Source organism: Cavia porcellus, unplaced genomic scaffold (assembly GCF_034190915.1).
Source record: "Cavia porcellus strain 051 isolate PalLab524CR breed Dunkin Hartley unplaced genomic scaffold, mCavPor4.1 scaffold_1, whole genome shotgun sequence".
Classification (NCBI taxonomy): Eukaryota; Metazoa; Chordata; class Mammalia; order Rodentia; family Caviidae; genus Cavia; species Cavia porcellus.
In genome coordinates, this window is record NW_026947484.1 from 113,873,969 (window position 1) to 113,894,480 (window position 20,512).

The 20,512-nt window shown below is 34.8% G+C and overlaps 1 protein-coding gene across 5 annotated transcripts in view; it reads left to right on the plus strand.

Annotated features, from left to right (window-relative positions):
• Positions 1–20,512, plus strand: part of Btbd8 (BTB domain containing 8) — a 110,808-nt gene that overhangs the window by 28,616 nt on the left and 61,680 nt on the right. For all 5 annotated transcript variants that reach the window (XM_013143015.3, XM_063254203.1, XM_003478934.5 and 2 more), the window contains one exon: positions 20,387–20,476. In XM_013143015.3, coding sequence (XP_012998469.1) covers positions 20,387–20,476 — 90 coding nt within the window. The remainder of the gene's footprint in view (positions 1–20,386; positions 20,477–20,512) is intronic.

The window sequence follows — 20,512 nt, forward strand, 5'->3', positions numbered from 1 at the left end:
CTTCACACTAGCAACCAAAAAAATGAAATGTTTAGGAATTATTCTCACAAAAGAAGTAAAAGATCTATATAGGGAAAATTATAATACACTGAAAAAAGAAATTGAAGACGATCTGAGAAAATGGAAAGACATCCCTTATTCATGGATAGGAAGAATAAATATTTGAAAATGACCATTCTCCCAAAACTGTTATACAGATTCAATGCAATCCCAATCAAAATACCATCCACATACCTCATAGATCTAGAGAAATCACTCCTAAAATTCATCTGGAACCAGTAGAGACCCAGAATAGCAAAGACAGTTGTAAGCAGCAAAGGCAAGGCAGGAGGCATCACAATCCCTGACTTGAAGTATACTACAAAGCAACTATAGTAAAATCAACATGGTACCGGAATCAAAACAGAGCCAAAGATCAATGGAAACCACAACTACCAACACACTCAACCACCTTATCTTTGGTAAAGGGGCCAAACATTTTCACTGGAAGAACAACAGTCTCTTTAATAAATGGTGTTGGAAAAACTGGATCTCTATACGCCGAAAGACCCATGCCTATCACCATGTACTAAATTAAAATCTAAACAGATCAAAACTCTGAATGTTAAAACAGAAACACTAAATCTATTGGAAGATGAGTTGGGTAAAAATTTTGAAGACATAGGGGTAGTTAGAGAATTAATGAACAGGAATCAAACCACACGGGAAATACTTCCCAGAATCAACAACTGGGATTGTGTCTTATTAAAAAGTTTCTGCACATCAAAAGAAATCTCTAGCATAGTGAAAAGAAAACCTACAAACAGTCTGGGAAACAGTCTTAGTGAACTGTCCCTTAGACAAAGGACTTTTGTCTAAAACATATAAAGAATTTTTAAAAATCAGACCCCAAAATTCAAGGATTCAATCCAAAAATGGGCATCTGAGATGAATACACAATTCTCAGATCAAGAAATACAAATGGCAAATAAATACATGAAAAATATTCATCACTACTCATTAGAGAAATGCAAATTAAAGCCACACTGAGATTCCATCTCACTCCAGAAAGAATGGCCAGGATCAAGAAAACTACCAACAACAAATGCTGGAGAGGCTATGAGGAAAAAGGAACTCTCCTGCACTGTTGGCAGGAGTGTAGACTGGTGCAACCATTGTGGAGGTCAGTTTGGAGATTTCTCAGAAAGCTGAGACTGGAAGCCCCATTTGTTCCAGCTATTGCTCTTCTAGGCATATTCTCAGAAGATCTGAAGACTTCATACCACAGTGATATATATGCACCTATGTTTATAGCAGCACAATTCGTAATAGCCAGATCTTGGAAACAACCTAAGTGTCTATCAACTGAGGAATGGATAAAAAAGTTTTGGTATTTTTATACAATGGAGTACTATTCAGCTATAAAGGATCACATTGAGATATTTATAAATAAATGGGCACAGCTTGAGACCATACTCATAAGTGAAATAAATCAAACTCACATGTATAAATACCAAATAGTTTCCCTAGTGTAAGAAATGGAAAGAATACATAAAAGTATGTGGTAGTCATGATTCCCCATTGTATTGCTTTGAAGCCTTATAATGTTTTCATTCATTCATTGGAATGGTTTTATTCTGCGTTGTTTGATTTTATTGTCTGCGATGGTATGAACAGCTATTTTGAAGAAAACAAGAGATTATAATAACTAGTGATGATTTAATATCATCTTGTTTTGAAGTACCACCAAGCTTTTGTTCTTCTGTCTCCATCAGTTTTACCATGTTGTATCTTATTGGATTTTATTATATGTGATAGTATAAACAAAATATTTTATAGACAAGGAGATAATATAGTAACCTTTGTTTATTTTCTGTTAGTTGGTTCTGAATACCGTGTAATACTGTCATTCTCTTGAATGGTTTTACACTGTCTTTTTAAGTTTGATACTATAGTATATGAAGGTATACTCAAATATTTCAAGGAAAGAGACACTATGGTAGCTACTGTTATGTCGGATTGTCTTGTGATGAAATACTATGTTGCTTAAATTGTTCTGACTTGTTATGTTCTCTTTTATCTTAATCTTTTTTTAAATAAAAAAAATCACTTGGATAGTTCTCAACCTGCTTATGCAATTTGAACTTGTTATTTTGATGATGTAAACTATCGAATGTTATTTAATGAATATGACATGAAATATGAAAAAGTTACTGTGCCAGTGAAATTCAGGTGAATGCCTTGGAAAAATTTAATAAAGAGAAAGCACTTAAAATATGGCTATTAAATTTGATATAAATAAAACAAGGTACAAATATGAGAGGAGTTGCAGGGAGATGTAGCTTGGTGGTGAAGTACTTGTCTAACATCCACAACACTGGGTTCAGTCTCCAGGACCACTGGAGAATGTTTTTGAGAATTACAAAAATTTAGAATTATTCTCTTCTCAGTTTACTTAACAAAAGTTTTTATTTCCTTCTTCACTTTAGAGAAATTCACACTAGAAATTATAGTGTGTAAATGTGTAGTTTTTGCAAGAAAGATGAGGGACAATTAGTGAACTTTAATGGGTTTAAAGATTAGCCTAATAGGAAGATTTGTAAATGAATGTATATATTTTAAAGGCAGGATAAAATGATTACGATACATCTAAACTATTTTTAAGTTCTTAAGTTTTTTAATTAATCAAGTTACTACCCATCTTTATGGTGTTGGATAATAGGGTATTCTTTGTATTTTACTATTTAACTTAGAAAAATCTAGTCTAATTAAAGTTTTAATTCGCAAGAGAAGGTTAACTTTTCTTTTATAAAGTAATGTTCTCTAAAGTAATATTTGCTAATAAGTAGAATGAAAAAGGTGATTAGCTCCAAAAAGTTTGAATTCACTACTCTGTGTAATCATTATACAACTATATGGAACTGGGGGGAAGGTGGTATATCTTTCAACATAAGGCCCCTTTTTTTAAATGGTGGGTTCACTGATTAAATTCTCATTTTTCTTGCAAAAAATATACATCTCTACAGCATGAAATGTTGTTTCTACTCTCTATTTGCTTGGAACAAGAATACTTAAAAATTCCCAGTAAAAACTCCTCCCACAGAGCCAAGGGGCTCAGGGGTATAACTCAGTGGCACAGGCAAGCGCTTGAGGTACTGAGTTCACTTGCTAGTACCAAAACAAAACAAACAAACGAAACAAAGCATTTCCTCTATAGCGTCGCTAAGTAATTCAGGCAGTTACTTTCCTGAAATATCAAATCTGGTTCAGCTAACATTAGGAAGAATTGAATAGCAGTGTACTAAAGCAACAGCAACAGAGAAATGAGGGCATCTTGATACAGCCAGAAGCAGCATTGTCAGTTGAAATTAAACTTAATCAAAAGAGGAAAAGTACTTTTTGGCATGCTGGAAAATAAAAAAGATTTTTAATACACCATGCCATTTATATTAGTTTTTAACCTGAGGCTCATACCTAATTAAAAGAAATGTTTTCTAAGTTCCTCTTTTAAGATCAGGATAATCAGTTATGCCTCAGATGCTTTTAATCTTACTCAGATGGAAATGGCTAACATGCGTGTTAGTTCAAGTCCTCTGAGAAGCAGACACAAAGATGGGATTAGACTTGCAAGAAATATACTAGGGCAAATGCATGTGAGAGAACATGAAAGGAAGCTGGAGGAAACCAAAGAGAGCTCTGAAGCTGCACCGCTAATTTGACCCGGAGGTGAAGGAGAAAGGAAGGAAGTTACACTAAGTAGACACATTGTAGGCTGCAGTGCAATTCTAGGAAAAGTCTGGCAAGCTAGTTGGAAAATTCTCAAGCCAGTGTCTTCAAATAAAAACTCATTTCCGAGGGATAGTTGTGTCCTTGTTACGCCTGGTAGGCCTGGTAAGAAGAAGACATTGTTTAATGAGCACTTGCATGCCTAGAACTGTGTGACGCTGAGGCTGAGCTTTTTAAAGCAATATAGAGGATGAAATGGATTATATATATTGAAATTCAACATAATTAAGATATCAGAAAAGTCTGCCTTGGAAAAGTCTGGCAGATTATCCAAAAAACTTAATATTAGTTATGTCTATAGAGTACAGCTGAAGTAAACAAAGCAACAAGGAGAAAACTTAAAATTTTCACTCTATGTAATTCTGTATTGGAGTGTTATTACAAACATTTTATAATAAATATTTTTAAATTTTAGCTTTCTGTTCATTAGGAAAGTATCATAGATTGCTTAATATTTTAAACATTTGTTCATATAGGTTCAATCAGATCCCAAAGAAACTATATTTGGCCTCTTTTATTTTTATTTATTTATTTAAGTCTTTTTGAGACAGGGCCTCATTGTGTAGTACTGGCTGACCTTCAGCTCACTTCATATCCCAGGCCAGCCTCGAATTCACAGCAGTCTGCCTCAGCCTCCCAAGTGCTGGGATTACAGGTTGAACTACCACACCCGGCTGGCCTCTTTTAAAAAGACAAATAAAAATTAGCAAATATAGTACATTAAATATTCACTTTTCAGATTCTGTTTTTCTCTTGTTTTGGCTTTATTGAGTTTTAATTTATGGTTATTTTTATCTTTCTTAAGGTAGAATTTTAGATCATTGATATGACCTAAGGAAAAAGGAAAACTTTCCTAAAATATGCATTTAGAAGTTAAATTTTCCCTATGTGGACTTGTTAATTGCATCTCACAAAATAGATAATATATTTCATTCTTATGCAAATAAAAGTATTTTTAAATTTTCCTTTCAATTTGCTCTTTACTAATGGATTGTCTAGAAGTATATTTAGCTTCCAACTACTTGGTAATTTTCCAGATACTTCTCCATTATTGATTGCTAGTTTAATTTCATTGAGGTCATCAACTATTATTTCAGCTCCCTTAGATTTATTAAAACTTATTTAATAGGCAAGAGTTTGGATTAATGAACGTTTCAGTGTACATGAAAAGAGCTTGTATTGTGCTACGTAAGGGTGGAGTGCTCTATAACTGAAATTGGTTGACAGTGTTGTTCAGGTCTTACAAATCCTTAAGTAATTTTTTTTATCATCTCTATTAACTGAAAAGAGCATCAAAATTTCTTGGTTGTGAATTTCTCTACCTCTTCAGTTCTCATTAGTTTTTGCTTCATATATTTTGAACTTCTATTTTGTACATACACATTTGGGATTATTACTTCCAATGAACTAAGCTCTTTTTCTTTCTGAAATATGTTTTTATCCAAGGTAACATCCCTGATAGGAAGTCTACTTGGATATTAATGTAGCGACTCCAGCTTTCTTATGATTAGTGTTTATATGGCATTTATATTCTTTTGCTTTATATTCTTTTACTATTAATCTCTCTGGGTTTGTATTAAAATGAGTTTGAAGTTAATTTCTGCTGGTGATTTAGTTCAGGGGAAGCCTAGCTAGTACATGTAATGCCTTAGATTCAATTTCCAGCACTGCAAAAAGAAAATTAATTTTACACAGTTGTACCTTGTTTTTAAAAATTCATTCTTATAACTTCCTTTTTAACTGGTATATTTAGACCAGTTACAGTAATACAGTTATTAAATGTATTTGGGTTTCAGCATACCATTTATTTTCATTTCTTCATTGTTTTATGTCTGCTTTCCTGCCTGCTTCTCTTCCTGGCTGTCTGTCTTTTAACACAAAATCTGTGCTAAATTGTCCAGGCTTGTCTTCAATTTGCAATCTTCCTGGTTCTGCCTCCCAAGTGGCTTATATTACAGGTGTACACCATTGTACTTGACTTTTGCTTTTATTTTGTATTGTGACATAAAACCTTTTTTGTAAATTTCAGATTAGTTTCAGTTTTGGCTTATTAGCTAGTGTGTATGTATGTGTTTTTAGCTGCCCCAGGGCTGGGTATTATTATCACCATCTGACTTAAATTAGTGTTACATGTCTTCATTTACATCAGAACCCTCTCTTCCAATATCAAGTGTTTGTTATTATACATTTCACTTTTGTTTGTTATTACTCTCACAATACACTGCAGTTGGTTTTTTAGATAATTATTTTTAAAGCATTTTAGTTTTTCTTGTTTTGTTTTTGTTTTTGGAGACAGTATCTCAAGTTTGCTGTTCAGGCTGGCCTTGAACTTCTGACAATCTTCTTGCCTCATTTTCCCTAGCACTAGGATTACAGGTGTGCGCCACTATGCCAGCTTTTTAAAATAATTTAACAATGAAGAAAAAAGTGCTTCCTATTTGCCCACATATTACTGTTTCTTGCACATTCCAATCCTTTGTGTAAGCCTAGGGTTTCCATATATTACAATGTTCTTCAACCTAAAGAACTTTGAATTTTTTATAATGTAGGTCTGTTGGCAGTGACTTTTCTCAGCTTTTGTCTGTTGTACTCTAAGAAAAATAGCTTCATTATGTGTGTATTATAGCAAAGCCTGTATAGCGGCCTTACTGTATATGTGTTTTCCTTCTCCCTCTGGGTGACCTAATTGATATGTTAAACAATGCTTTTCTCTGTAAAGAATTGCAAAACCTTACCTAATTGATATGTTAACCATTGTTGCTGTCTACAAACAACATATGCGGTGCTAAGATAAGCTAACAGGAGTTGTTAATTACTCCTAGGCTTCCCCATTCTCTGCTGAGGAAAACAGAATTTCTTCTTATCTAAACTTGCTTGTATGCAGGGAGACTTGCTTGTATGCAGGGAGACTTTACCTGGCCTTGCTCTCCCCAAGGAAAGTAATCTAGCCATATTTTCTGTTCTGTAATGTGCCGCACTGCCTTTCCCCTTTCCCTACCTGGTGGTAGTCTGTCATAAAATGTGCTAATTGTGCTGTTCTTAAGAAATGCTTAACTTCAAAGAAATTACAAAAATGTTGTGGCTTAACCCTAATGCACCAAAAGGGTTAAGTTCCAAATCCTTGTAAAAACTTAAGTTTCAGCTTCTTGTAACTTTCGACCCCTTCCCACATGTGTTAACAAGTTGTCTCGAGATAATTAACCGCCTCCCCCCCTTCCACATGTTATTGCTAGCAAGCTGTCCAATAATTAAACTTCCCAAATGTTATTGCAGATGTGCTATTCCAAGATAATGTTTATCTGTAGAATGGGAGTAACTTAAAAGGCACCAAAGGCTCCCAATATTATCAGAACTAAGTGGGCAGCTTTACAGTTTCCAGACTTGAGTCAACAGCTTGACGGCTCTGTGGGTTTCTTTGTTTTTTTCTCCCTCCCCTGCTGTTAAAAGCCCTTCCTTCAGTCTCTGTGGCTCGCAGTCTCCAAATTGGCTCCCGGAGACTCGTTGCTAGGCCTGGCCTAAATAAAGCCTTTGCTCCCCAAATTTAATTTCTTGCTTCCTTGGATTTTATTCCGGGGTCTGAGCTATCACATTGTCTAGGAAAGTCTTCGTTTATTCCTTATGTGTGTAGGATATTTTTGCTGGATACAGAATTTTACTTTGATAGGATTTTAAATTTTTTTATTTCTCAATTTTAAGCATGTCATTTTACTGTTACCTAGCTTGAATTATCTCTTAGAAATACCTAGTAATTTGTAGTTTCTTATCAGTATGTGATATGTGTCTTTTCTCTGCTTTAAATTTTTTTCTTGTTATTATGGGAGTTTAGCTAGTTGATAATGATGTACCTTCTGGTTTTATGTTTATCTTGTATATTACTTGTTAAACTTCTTAAATCAATGTGTTTTTGGTTATGTGAAATTTAGATTGTGTGTGTGTGTGTGTGTGTGTGTGTGGGTGGGTGTGTGTGGTGTGTTTTCCTGAGGATTGAACCCAGGAATTTTACACTGAACTACATCCTTGGCCTCTCTTTTTAAATTTTGAGATAGGATTTCCCTAAATCACTAATCTGCCTGGGCTGGGCTTGAATTTTTGATCCTTCTGCCTCATCCTTTCAAAGTGCTGAGATTATAAGTTTAATGCCACCATGCCTGATGAAATTTAGAAAATTTATTGCCATTTTTTTCAAATTTTCTTACTGTATCCTTTTTCCTTTCTTGTGATTCCAATTACATGTTTATTAGACCATTTGATCACTAAAGTTCCTTACTCCCCATATATTTTCCTGTTTTATTTGATTAGTTTGTATTGCTACTGTGTGATTGCATTGCCAATATTTTCTTGTAATCTTTTAACTCCATCCAATGAAGTTTGCATTCAGATACATTTCATCTCTATGACTTCTGTCATTTTAAAAATACATTTCTTTTCTTGTCATGTACCTTATTTTTAAAAAAGAATTCTTGAACACACTTATAGAACATTTAAAATAATTTTTGTTAATTCTGTCTTCTCTTTCATTTCTAAAATTATTTCTTTTGACCGGTTTTTCTCCTAGTTCACATTTTGCCACTTCTTCATATAACTAGTAATTTTTTATTGGATGCTAGACATTATATTTTATTGTTGATGTTTTGAGCTTTGTTGTTTTCCTTTAAAAAGTAGTTGAAGTTTTCTTTAAAAGCATTTTAAGTTATTGTGGTTCAGCTCATGTTCGTGGAACTTGTTTTTAAACTTTATTAGGGTGATTCTAGTATAGCCTGTGTTCTAAATGTTGGCTACCCCCCTTTTACTGAGACATGACCCTATGAGGTCTCTTCTTTGTGCCCCAAATATTCAATATTCATTTCAAAGTAGAAGAAATTTGAATGTTGGTCAGCCCTGTAGTTCACTTGGCTTTTGTGTATGTGTGTTTGTGTGTCTGACCAAGATTTGGGCTAGAGGCTTACTCACACATGCCAGGCAAGTACTCTATCACTGAGCTATATCTCAGCAGTTTTGTTTTGCTTTGTTTTAATTTTGAGTTGGGATCTCACCAAGCTGCCCAGCCTGGCCTTGAATTTGAGATCAGCTTCCTTATTAGCTGGGATTAAAGTCATGAGCCACCCACAGCTAGCTTCTTCCCATGGCTTTCATTATCTGCCTGGCTTCACAGAGTTTCACTTGCTTAATTTCTGTTTAGACAAAAGCTCAAGAGACTATTTCCCCTTGTTTCTAGAGTACTTCCTCTTTATAGCTCTGCCCTATGAATTTCACCTGTCTCAGCTTCCAGAAACTTGAATCTGTTTTTGTTCAATTCAGTTAAACTACAAGCTCTGCTTATTTTTATCCTCCTGTGCCTTGATTAAAAGTTCCTTCTGAGAAGAAAAGCTTATCTCATTTGTTATCCTCCTTAAAGATGAATATCTTATACTACGTTTTCTCCATATTATATTTTTGTTTCATTTTCTCACTATTGAGAGTGGCTAAATCCCATACTAAAGTAGAAGCAGAAATCTAATTTTTTTGTTATTTTTTAGAACAGTTTTAGAAAAATTAAGAAAGTGCATATGCTATCCACACCTGGTTATCCCATTATTAACATCTTATATAAACATCTTAATATAGTAAATTTGTTTCAACTGAGAAACCAATATTGATATACCGTATTAACTAAAATCTATATTTTATTCAGATTTCTTTAGTTTTTACCTCATATTCAATATTGTTCTAGGATTCTATCCAGGATAGCCCATTGCATTTAGCTGTTGTGTATCCCGAGCTTCTCTTGACTGTGACAACATTTTACACTTTTCCTTATTTTTGATGACCTTAACAGTTTAAGAAATATTAGTCCAATATTTGATAGAATATTTCCAGTTGAAGTTTGATGCTTTTCTCATGATTGGCTGGTTTATGGCTTTTAGGGAGAAGATGCACAAAGATAAAAGAACATTTTTATTACATTCTTAATTATTAAGGGTACATTTGATCAACATCACTTACCACTGTATTAATCTTGATCAACCTGTCTGAGGTCTTTTTTGTTTGTTTGTTTGTTTGTTTGTTTGTTACTTCATTATGTTACTCCTCATCCACCTCCCATTTCCATATGGGAAGAAAGTAACTGTAATTCATATGTGAGGGGTAAAGAGTAATGTTCTACATGCTTGAAAGAGTAGTATCTATATAAATTATTTGTAATTCAGCACAAGAAATTATCTTTATCTTCATTAATTAAATATCACCTATATGGCTGGTAATTAACTTATTAACTTATTTTGTACTTTGGCTTATTTATTTTATTGTTTAATTTGTTCTAGCTTTAGCCATGCATACTCTTTTAGTTAGTTCTTATGTCCTCTTCACATAAACTCACGATGTGTGTTTTATGTATTTTCTTAGTCTCTGGCTCTAAAAGATGCTATCAATTCATCTGTCCTGGACTCAACTGTTTGGTTTTTTAAAAATTTTTAATGGCATTAGAAATGAAGATGTAAGTGCTGAATATACTGCTATGGGTCATTTCTTCTAGATTAACTTAACTGACAAAAGGGAATTGTATATATTAGCCTCTGTAGACACAACTATAAATGTTTTTATATGTATCCACGTTTTCAGTAAGCTGAACATGAATGCATGCTGATGGCTTTAGCATTAATCTGTTATGACATGGATCATTTTAGTGTTACCCCCTTAAAGGTAGTTTTCTTCTCCAGCCGTGAAAAACATTGCTTTTACCATCTACCATCTAGTACTTCATTATTCAATTTTAATAATTACTTGTACCATTCTTGCCTGAGAAGTTTCCTAATATATGATGTTTTAGCTTATAATGATGCAAAAGTAATATGAATTCAGTAGAAACCATATGTCAAGTTTTAAATATTGGTCTTTTTCTGGGCCAGAATGATACTTTCTTATAGTTCTGAGAAGTATCCTGCAGCCACAGTTCCCAAACTACAGTGTAATCATAAGGGTAAACTGTTGATACTTTGTAGGGCCCCGTGTTACTGACCTGTGATATTCATTAAGTTTGGTACATTAAAAGCATCTGTGATTTATGACATTTTAAATTTTTTTTTTGTCTTTTTCATTTTCATTTTTATCGGTACCGGGGATCGAACTCACGACCGCCTGCTTGTAAGGCAGGTGCTTATGCCACTGAGCTAAACCCCCAACCCCTGACATTTTAAATTTAAAAGTGGTTTATTGGTACTCTGCCCCACATAAATTAAGCATTTGTGGAGAAGGTTCAGAATTGTGAATCCATATCTCTGTGGGAAGCAGCTTTATCAGTTTATACAATACTTACATGCAATATTTACATAATACTTTTGTACAGTTTTCTGGTCTGTACTGTTAGAATCTATATTCATTTCTAAAGATACTTAGGTCAGCAACTTTACCTATCGATTCTTTCAATTTTTTAAATTTAATTGATATGTAATACAGTTGGATCCATTTTGTATAATATGTATTTGCAAATCAAATACATGCAGATTACATACTGGATACAAAATTTCTATACAAAATCTAACTAACTCTTAAAACTTAACATAAAAACCAATCCAGTTTCTTTTGGCACTGAGGATCAAACTCATGACCTTGAGCTTGCCAGACATGCCCTTGTACCACTGAGCTCAATCCTTAGCTAAAATTAATTTGGGTTAACTCTCTTTTTTTTCTTGTATGAAGGATCAAACTCACGACCTCATGCTTGCTGGGTAGCCACTTATGCCACAGAGCTAAATCCCCAGCTCTCAATCCAGTTTCAAAATGGACAAAAGATAATGAACAGAAATTGCACCAAAGATGAATACAAACAGGATGGGAAATTTGCATATAATAATCTCTTCAACATGTTTGTCCTTAGGAAATGCAAAGTTAAAAAACAATAAGATACATACATTAAAATGACTAAAAGTTTTTAAATACTAACTGCTGATGAGGATGATGATCAAAAGGAATTATCATTCATCACTGATAGAAATGCAAAATGATACAGGCATTTTGGCAGTTTCTTACAAAGTAAACATCGTCTTACCATATGACCCAACAACCCTACTCTTGGTATTTACCCATTTGAAAATTTGTGTCCACACAAAAATGGCACATGAACATTTGTAACATGCAGAAGATTGAAACAAGATACCTCTCTCACCCTGCACTAAAATAAAAAATGGATCAAGGACCTAGCTGTAAGACCCAAACCTTTCAAACTGCTAAAAGAAAACATAGGGCAAACGTATACACAAGCAAGGACTTCTAGACTAGGACTCCAATAGCAAGAGAAATAATATCAAGAACCAGCAGAAGGGACCATATCAATTAAAAAGTTTTTGTATACCAAGGGAAACAACCAACAGAGTCAGGAAACAGCCTAAATATGGAAGAAAATCTGCCTATCAACTGATGAATAAAGAAGCCAGTACGGTATACAATTATGTATTATTTAGTCATAAAGAAGAATGAAATTATTATTTGCAGGAGATGGTGGAACTGGAGACTGTCATGTTCAGCAAAGTAAGCCTCAGAAAGTGAAACACTGCATGTTTATCAGTTAGTCTATAATATTTTTGTACAATTTCTTGGTCTCTACTGAGGGAGTCTGTAAAATGTTACCTGTTTTACTTAAAAATTAAATGAATAAGTAAAAGATGTCAGCAAACTAGAATAGAAGCTAGACTTAGAGATGGGGAACGGGATTCGGGAAGAGTAGATAGCCACTAATGAAAATTATCAAGTGCATTTAGTTCTATATTACTAATAAACCATTTATTAAAATAAAGGAGAAAAATCATTTGGTCATCAAAATAGATGTAGAAAACCACTTGATAAAATTCAACACCAATTTGATTTTTTAAAATGTGACTTCACCTAAAGTCCCAGAAAGCTGTTTTGTAAACATTGACAGAGTGATTCTAAAATTTGTATGTAAGGGTAAAGAACATAATATAACGAACAGAATGCTAGGATGGAGGGAGAAGAAGGGAGGGGTCACACTACTTGATATCAAAACTTGCTACAAAGTTAGAGTAATCATGGTGTCAAATATGTAACATATTGATCAGTGAAATAGACTAGAGAACTCAGAAATAGATGCACACAAGTATAGCCACAAAATGTCAATTCATCATAGACAGGATAGTGTTTTCAACAAATGGACATTTATATGCAAAAAAACCCCAGCACATCCTATATATAGACCCTATATGTTAGGCAAAAATTAACTTAAAATGAGTCTTAGATAAATGTAAAATCCCAAGCTATAGAACTTCCAGAAGGAAACATGGGGGGAAATCTATGTGACCTTAAGTTTGGGGATGAATTTTAAGTATAACACCAAAAGCATAACTCATGAAAGGAAAAAAATTAATAAGATTTAAAATCTTTTGCCTTAGGAAAGACACTATTAAGAGAATGCAAAAATGTAAGTCACCAACTGGGAGAAATTATGAAGTGTGATTTAAAAAATAGAGTCCTAATTTATTTGCATTGCTTTAATTGCTAAAAACATTGAGCTTTTTTATGTATACTTATTGATCATTTGTACTTTTGAGAATTCTCTATTCAGTTTCTTTGCCCTTTATTGATTGAACTTTTTGTTCTTTTGGTTTTTTAATTCTTTATATATTTAAGCTACTAATCCTTTATCAGGATACTAGCTCACAAAGATTTTTCTCCCATCTATAGATTGTCCCTTTACTCTATTTTTCCTTTGTTGTGCAGAAACTTTAAATTTGGTATAATCCCATGTATTGATTCTTGATATTAAATTTCCTGTATAATTTAGGGTCCTATGCAGAAAGTCTTTGCCTGTGCCTTTGGTTTCAAGTGTTTTCTTTTTTAATTTTAGTGCAGGGCAAAAGGAATCTAGTTATAGTCTTCTATATGTGAATGTGTAGTATTCCAAGCACCATTTGTTTAAAAGAGTTTCTTTTCTTCAGTGTGTTTTGACCTACTTGTCAATAATCAGATGACAGGAGCATGAGTTTGTCTCTGTCTTCTATACCATTGATCTACATGTCTTTTTTGTGGCAGTACCACACTGTTTTGTTACTAGACTTTATAGTACTTTTTGAAATCAGGTATTGTGATATCCCCTACTTTGCTGTTTTTCTCAGGGCTTCTTTGGCTGTTCTGGATCCATTGCGCTCCCATATGAATTTTAGGATTTTTCCTACTTCTATGAAGAATTATTTTTGTATCTTAATAAATTAAAAAAATCCATAGCTTTCAGTATTAAAGTCATTTTAACAATATTTTCCTCATACATGAACAGTGGAAGTCTTTTCATTTTCTATTATATTACTCTGTTTCTTCAGTGTTCTGTAATTTTCCTTAAAGAGGACTTTTACCTTCTTGGTTATGCAGATAATAGATATAGATATAGATAAGGATATAGATATAGATGTTTTGGGGAAGTTTTTGTTTTAAGCTGTTGTGAATGGAATTATTTTCCTGATTTCTTTTATAGCAGCTTTTTGGTCTTTACTCTTAAAGTCTCTATGCATTTCTAGGTTTGTTTATTTGCTTTATGGCCTAAAATACGGTCTGTTTTGGAGACTATTCTGTGGGTTTCTGGGGAAAAAAAGTATATTCTGCTGTTGTTGGATGGAATACTCTGTACATGTCTGTTACGTCATTTAAACTATAGTGTAATTAAACTCTGATGTTTCTTTTTTGTTCTTTTTTTGTCTGGTTGACTCATCTGTTTCTGAGAGTGAGGTGTTGAAACCCCTCACCATGATCATATTGGGATTTCTGTGACCCTTTATGTCAAGTAGTGTTTCTGTTAGGTAATTCAGCATATCAACATTCAGTGCATGTTTATTTACAATTATTTTTTCTTCTTAGTGAACTGTTATATCCACATTCAGTGCCTGTTTATTTACAATTATTATTTCTTCTTGGTGAACTGTTCCATTTACCAATATGTAGTGGCCTACTTTGCTTCTTCTGGCTCATTTTACTTTGAATTGTATTTTTTTTTAATATTACTATAGTGGGGGAAGAGCAAAGATGGCAGATAGATAACAACTGGCTACAGAAGCTCCCTGAGATAGTCAACTTAGAATTCAACATAATACAGAGTGGGGAGCCCCAAACAGAGGGAGATGAATTCTCTCATCCCAAGAAGAAATTAAGGCGACTTGCCAACCATCTGACATTCTGCCGCGACTAGCCAATGCTGTGACTTGCCGGGGTCCCTCCATGACTTGCCAAGGTCCTGCCGTGCCTTACCAGGGTCCCGCTGTGACTTGCCTGGGTCCTGTCGCGACTTGCCGAGCCGTCCGAGGTGCCACCACTTCCAATCACTGGAGGCGCAGATACATTGAGTTCGAGGGTCAGCAAGCCTAATGGAGAGCTGAGTTGGCAGGGTGCCTACATCGACCTGTGGTGAGTGAGGGGAGTGGAGCCATTCCATAAATAAGAGGGGCTCCGGCACACGACATTCTGGGACCAGGCAGGACTGGCAAGGACAAGAGGCATCAGTGACTTCAGTCAATTGTTCCCTTCCGAAGGGAAGGGTTATCTGAGGTCAAATTCCTTCAGCAGTGGCGCACACTAACCACACTGGCCCAGTGGGGCCTCAGAGGTTTGGCTGGTCCACAGGGGAGAGGGTGCAAAGTAATACAGTAGTGCAGGGGGGCTGGGTATTTAGCTCAGCGGCATAAGTGCCTGCCTTGCAAGGAATCGGTGAATCAAATTGAGAGTAGAGCTGGTGGGGAACCCTGCATTGGCCGGCGGTGAGTGAGGGGAATAGAAACCCTTCCATAGACAAAGAGGCTCCAACAGATGACATTCTGGGACTGGACAGACTGGCCAGAACAAGGCGCTGCAGTGACTTCAGGCAGATATTCCCTTCTCAAGCAGGATTGGTTGGGAGCACTTGACCTGGGTGACACCACAGACTGAGGCCCAATAGGCTAGCCCTAATCAAGTTCCTACGCCTGACAGTGCACCCTAAGCAGTGAAGCCTTCAGTAGGTTGATCTGGAGTGGCGGCCCAGCATAGGCTGCTGAGTGTGTACCTCCTACACTGCAGTGGGCAGAACCACCTAGTCAGCATGCTTCAGACAAACTGAAACCAACAAAGAAAGAAACTGGGCCTCCTATGTATGCCTGTGTGGAAGGAACAAAAAATATGAGAAGAGGAGGCAACAAGAAAGGGTCCTCAGTCCCCAGTCCTGAGAACACTGATCCAGGAAAGGTAAATGTAAAGGAGAATGAGGACAGAAAACATGCAATATCAGGCATGGCACCAATAGACATAAAGTGATATCTTTGGGACCTCATAGACAAGTTCAAAAGTGAAGTATTTAACCAAGTAAAGCAAGATATAAGTAGAATAATTAAAGAAATGCTAAGCATCTCCCAAGAAAAAACAGATGGTAGAATGGAAGAACAAAAAAGAAGGGGAGAATTGTTTGATGGAGAAAATAGAGAAAACATAGAATACATGAAGCAGGTTCAAGGAAGAGATTCAAGGAATCAAGGAATCATGAAGAGATTACCAGGAAACTAAAAACTCTATTGAAAGCTGGCATAACAGCTTGAAAGAAACTAAGGATAGATTATCTGAAAAGGATAGATTATCTGACAGGTTTGTAATATGGGAACATGAAAGGAAAACTTCTTAAAAATAACAAGGAAACAAGCAGTAACAATACAAAGGCTAGAAGATGACAATCTATAACTTAAGAATAAAGAATGTGAATGAAGAAGCAGGGGTACCAACAAAGGAACTGCAAAGACTATTCACAGAAATAATTAAGGAAAACTTCCCAAACATAGGAAAAGGAAAAGATGCTCAGATGTATGAGGCATACAGAACTCCAGCCACCTATAATCAAAACAGAACTACGCCCAGGTATATAATAATCAAGATTCCAGAAATCCAGTGTAAGAACAGAATATTAAAAGCTGTCAGAGATAAGAAACTTAGAAGGGAAAACCCATCAGAATTACAACAGACTTCTCGGCACAAACCATCAAATCTAGAAGAGCATGGGGCGAAATAATCCAAGCCTTGAAAGACAATAACCTCCAGCCAAGATTGATATATCCTGCACAATTGTCCCTAGAAATTAATGGAGAAACAAGATGCTTCCAAGATAAAGAGGAACTGGGAGAATTCGCAACCACCAGTCCAACTCTACTGAGAATACTACAGGACATTTTAAAGAAAGAGAAAAGCACAAGGATTTCAGGAACAATGGCAGAGAGGCCCCAACGAATGGAACAAAGAGCAAAATGAAGAAGACAAACAGACAACTAATGACAGAAAAAGAGCACAACAGAAATGAGGCAGATTAGATTGGATATAATTTCTAACATAGATGGCCTAGATACACTAACTTAAGAGAAAAAAGAGAATTGCAGGCAGAGTGGATCAAAAGGAAGGGTCCACTGAGAGGCTCTTTATAGGAAATATAATTAGCCTGACCAAAATCAAATATGAGAAAACGGAACTCAATGTGATAGGGAGCCAGAGAGTAATAGGGGTAACTGAACCAGTATTTATGCATAGGTTGAACAGACAGGCTTTAATAAATGAAGAAATATAACTAGAAATCCAGTCCAGGAGTGAGAAAGTTCAGAAATACTTAGGTAAATAGTAGGTTGCCCCCCCAATATAAAACCGTGAGTGTTGGGGAGACCCAAAAATACACAGTTCATCCTGGGGGCGTGAAAGGGGAGCAATAGTCTTAAAGAAAAATAGCACAAGATATAGCTAATAGTGTATCAGGAATTAAAACCCTTATTACTTGCACCACTCCGCTTGGATGGAACTTGTTCCATCCTACTTTGTATACAAGCACTGGATCTGAGGGCACAGATAGCTGTTCCGAAGATATGAGAACATAGCACAGTGGTCATCTTTAATTTCCTTTTAACTCAATCAGGATCCCTGTATGACTTATACTGTTGTATCATGACTGATCTTAGTTAAATCTGACTTGTTTGATTGCTGCTTATTATTGACAGATTTTATTCAAAACTGGTTGCTGGTATCAAGTTGAGGAATATAGACAACTATCCTGAAACTGAATGATTCACTATGATATCCATTCTGATTTGATTACTACCTATTTTTGTAGCTCTACACTATCTACAAAGTTGTATTTCTATTAATCCTGCCATGTACTGATATATTCAATTATACTTTATCTGATGATATATCCAATTCTGTTGATGATAACAAGAAACAGCACAGTGATCATGGTAGAACTCCTTTTATAACAGTTTTATATGTCTTTTTAGTGTTATGTATCTATAGGAATATGTTTAGTTCTGTCCTGGTTTGTTCTGTTTCTCCTTCTAATATTGAAAGGATAGAAACACATGTTAAGACTCATGCTTGTGTAAAACCTATAAGCAGTTTATGAGAACTGATCTTATGACACTGATGAAATGAACAAATACTCCGAAGGAAAGAAAGGGGCACTGCGTTACCCAGTGCTGATTGCAGAGTGTTATGATGTGAAATCCAGCAATATTATTAACCTTTGTTCAGAAGGATTTTAATCTAATAAGTTTAGTTAGGTCTCAACATAAATGAAGATATAGATAAATGTGTACATGTCTAAGTGTATAAGATTGATAGCCATATTACTTAGTTTTTGTTGGATAGTTGAACAGAACTGTTTGCAGTCTCCCTGGTTGAATTCCAATTTATATGTTTTACTTTTGTATCTTCAACAACTATTTGGGGGGAGGACAATATGTATACATCAACTAGGGATTTGTTATTGTTTACTTCTTTGAAAGTATGTACTTTTTTGCCCATTTTCTTTTTTTTTTTGTCTTTCTTTAAATAATAATAATAATAAAAAAGAAATCATGCCTTCCAAGTTTTTTCTTCTGTTTGATGGTTGCTTGGGCTATAATGAGTTCTTTGAATTATCATATACATTTTTTTTTTGTCTTTTTCGTTTTTATTGGTACCAGGGATCAAACTCATGACTGTCTGCTTGCAAGGCAGGCGCTTATGCCACTGAGCTAAATCCCCAGCCCCTATCATGTACATTTAGAATCAAACTAAAATTACTTGATTAAGACTGTACTACAAAGATTAAAAATGAGTCTTTAAGTATAAGAGCAAACTTTCGCTCTCCATTAGGTCTTTTTTAATTTATCTCAGTGGTATTTTTATAGTTTTGGTATGGAAGGACTTCCTTTTGCTTATGAATGGTAGACTAGATGTTGACTGATTTGTTCTGGTCATGGATTGAGTTGATTCAAAGCTGGCCTTTGGATCTAATCATGATCTGTTTCCTGTCCAGTCTTCATTCTTGGAGATGACCTTCCAGGATCCAACTCAAATTCTGGGATATCCACCAAAACGCATTGATAAATCCCTTGCTCTAATTTGTGGCCCTAAATGCCTGTGATGAACAGGAGTTTTGCTCAGTTTCGCAGTCCCTCACCCCGCTGTCTTCTCTCTTATAACCTATCTTACCAGCATAGTAATGTTCTCATGCCTTCCTATCATACTTTTTCCTCCACATGGTTCACAATCTCATTTGTTTGCAATTGTGTTCACAAGCAAGCATTTGGCAAATTTTTTTGTTTTGTTTTCAAACTCCACCTAGGATTACAAACACAGCCATGGCCATCTTTCTCACACAAACACAAACATGGCCATCTTTTGCAAACTTGTAGAACAAATTAAGCTTGGAAACTGAGGTACCACTGTGTATATTTATACATATAAATTAGTGTATATTTATATGGAAATATGTTAAATATTTAAACAAATATTTTATATATATATATTATATTTAAACATCTTTCCTAATTACTTTCAGCAAGGAGGAGAAAGGTTGGTCTGAGACAACCTAGTAAACCATTGGCAAAAGTATCTTTCTTTTCTCCTTTTTCTCTTCATTCTTCCCTGTCATCTTCCTTTGGACTATAACAGTGTTTTATATATCTCATTTGCTGCTATATTTCCAATACCTAGAATAATGCCTATGACAGAATAGAAAACAATGGGTGTTTATTTGGTCAAAAATGAATGAATGAACATTTTAGTTGAGAAAGGACAATAGAAATTGAAAAGAAAATCGCTCTTGTCATTTTCTCAAACCTAAGAAAATATCCTTTCCTGAACATAATTAGAACTGAAATTTGGAATACTTATAGTTGTAGTCTTTTTTAATTTTTTGAAAATTTTAATTGACAAATAGTATTTATAGTCTTTCATTGCTATTTCCTCAAAATGTTTAAATATCTCTAGTCTTTATTTTTCCATTTGTGATATATTAATCTCTTAGTCATGGAAATAGTTTTACTTATCATTAAAATTACAGAGGCCTCAAGAAAAAAAGTAAGAACATTCAAATTAATACTTTCAGGCAGGGGATTTAGCTCAGCGGCATAAGTGCCTATCTAGTAAATTGAGGTCATGAGTTCAATCTCTAGTACAAAAAAAAAAAAAAAAAAAAACCCACCAAACTAATACTTTCAACAAACAAAATACTTAAGCATAAATGTAAGCTTGTTATTTTGTTATTATAATCCTACCAGTGAAAATAAGACAAAAAGTTTGTTATGTTTTAAGAGGTAAAGGTGCACAATTCATTAAAATTACATTTTATGTAACATAAATATTTACCTGTGTTTTCTTGTTTTAGGGCCATTTTAAGTGCCAGATCTAGTTATTTTGCTGCAATGCTGAGTGGCTGTTGGGCTGAAAGCTCCCAAGAGTATATCACTCTTCAAGGGTAAGCATAATTTTTACAAGGCAACATGACTGCAAG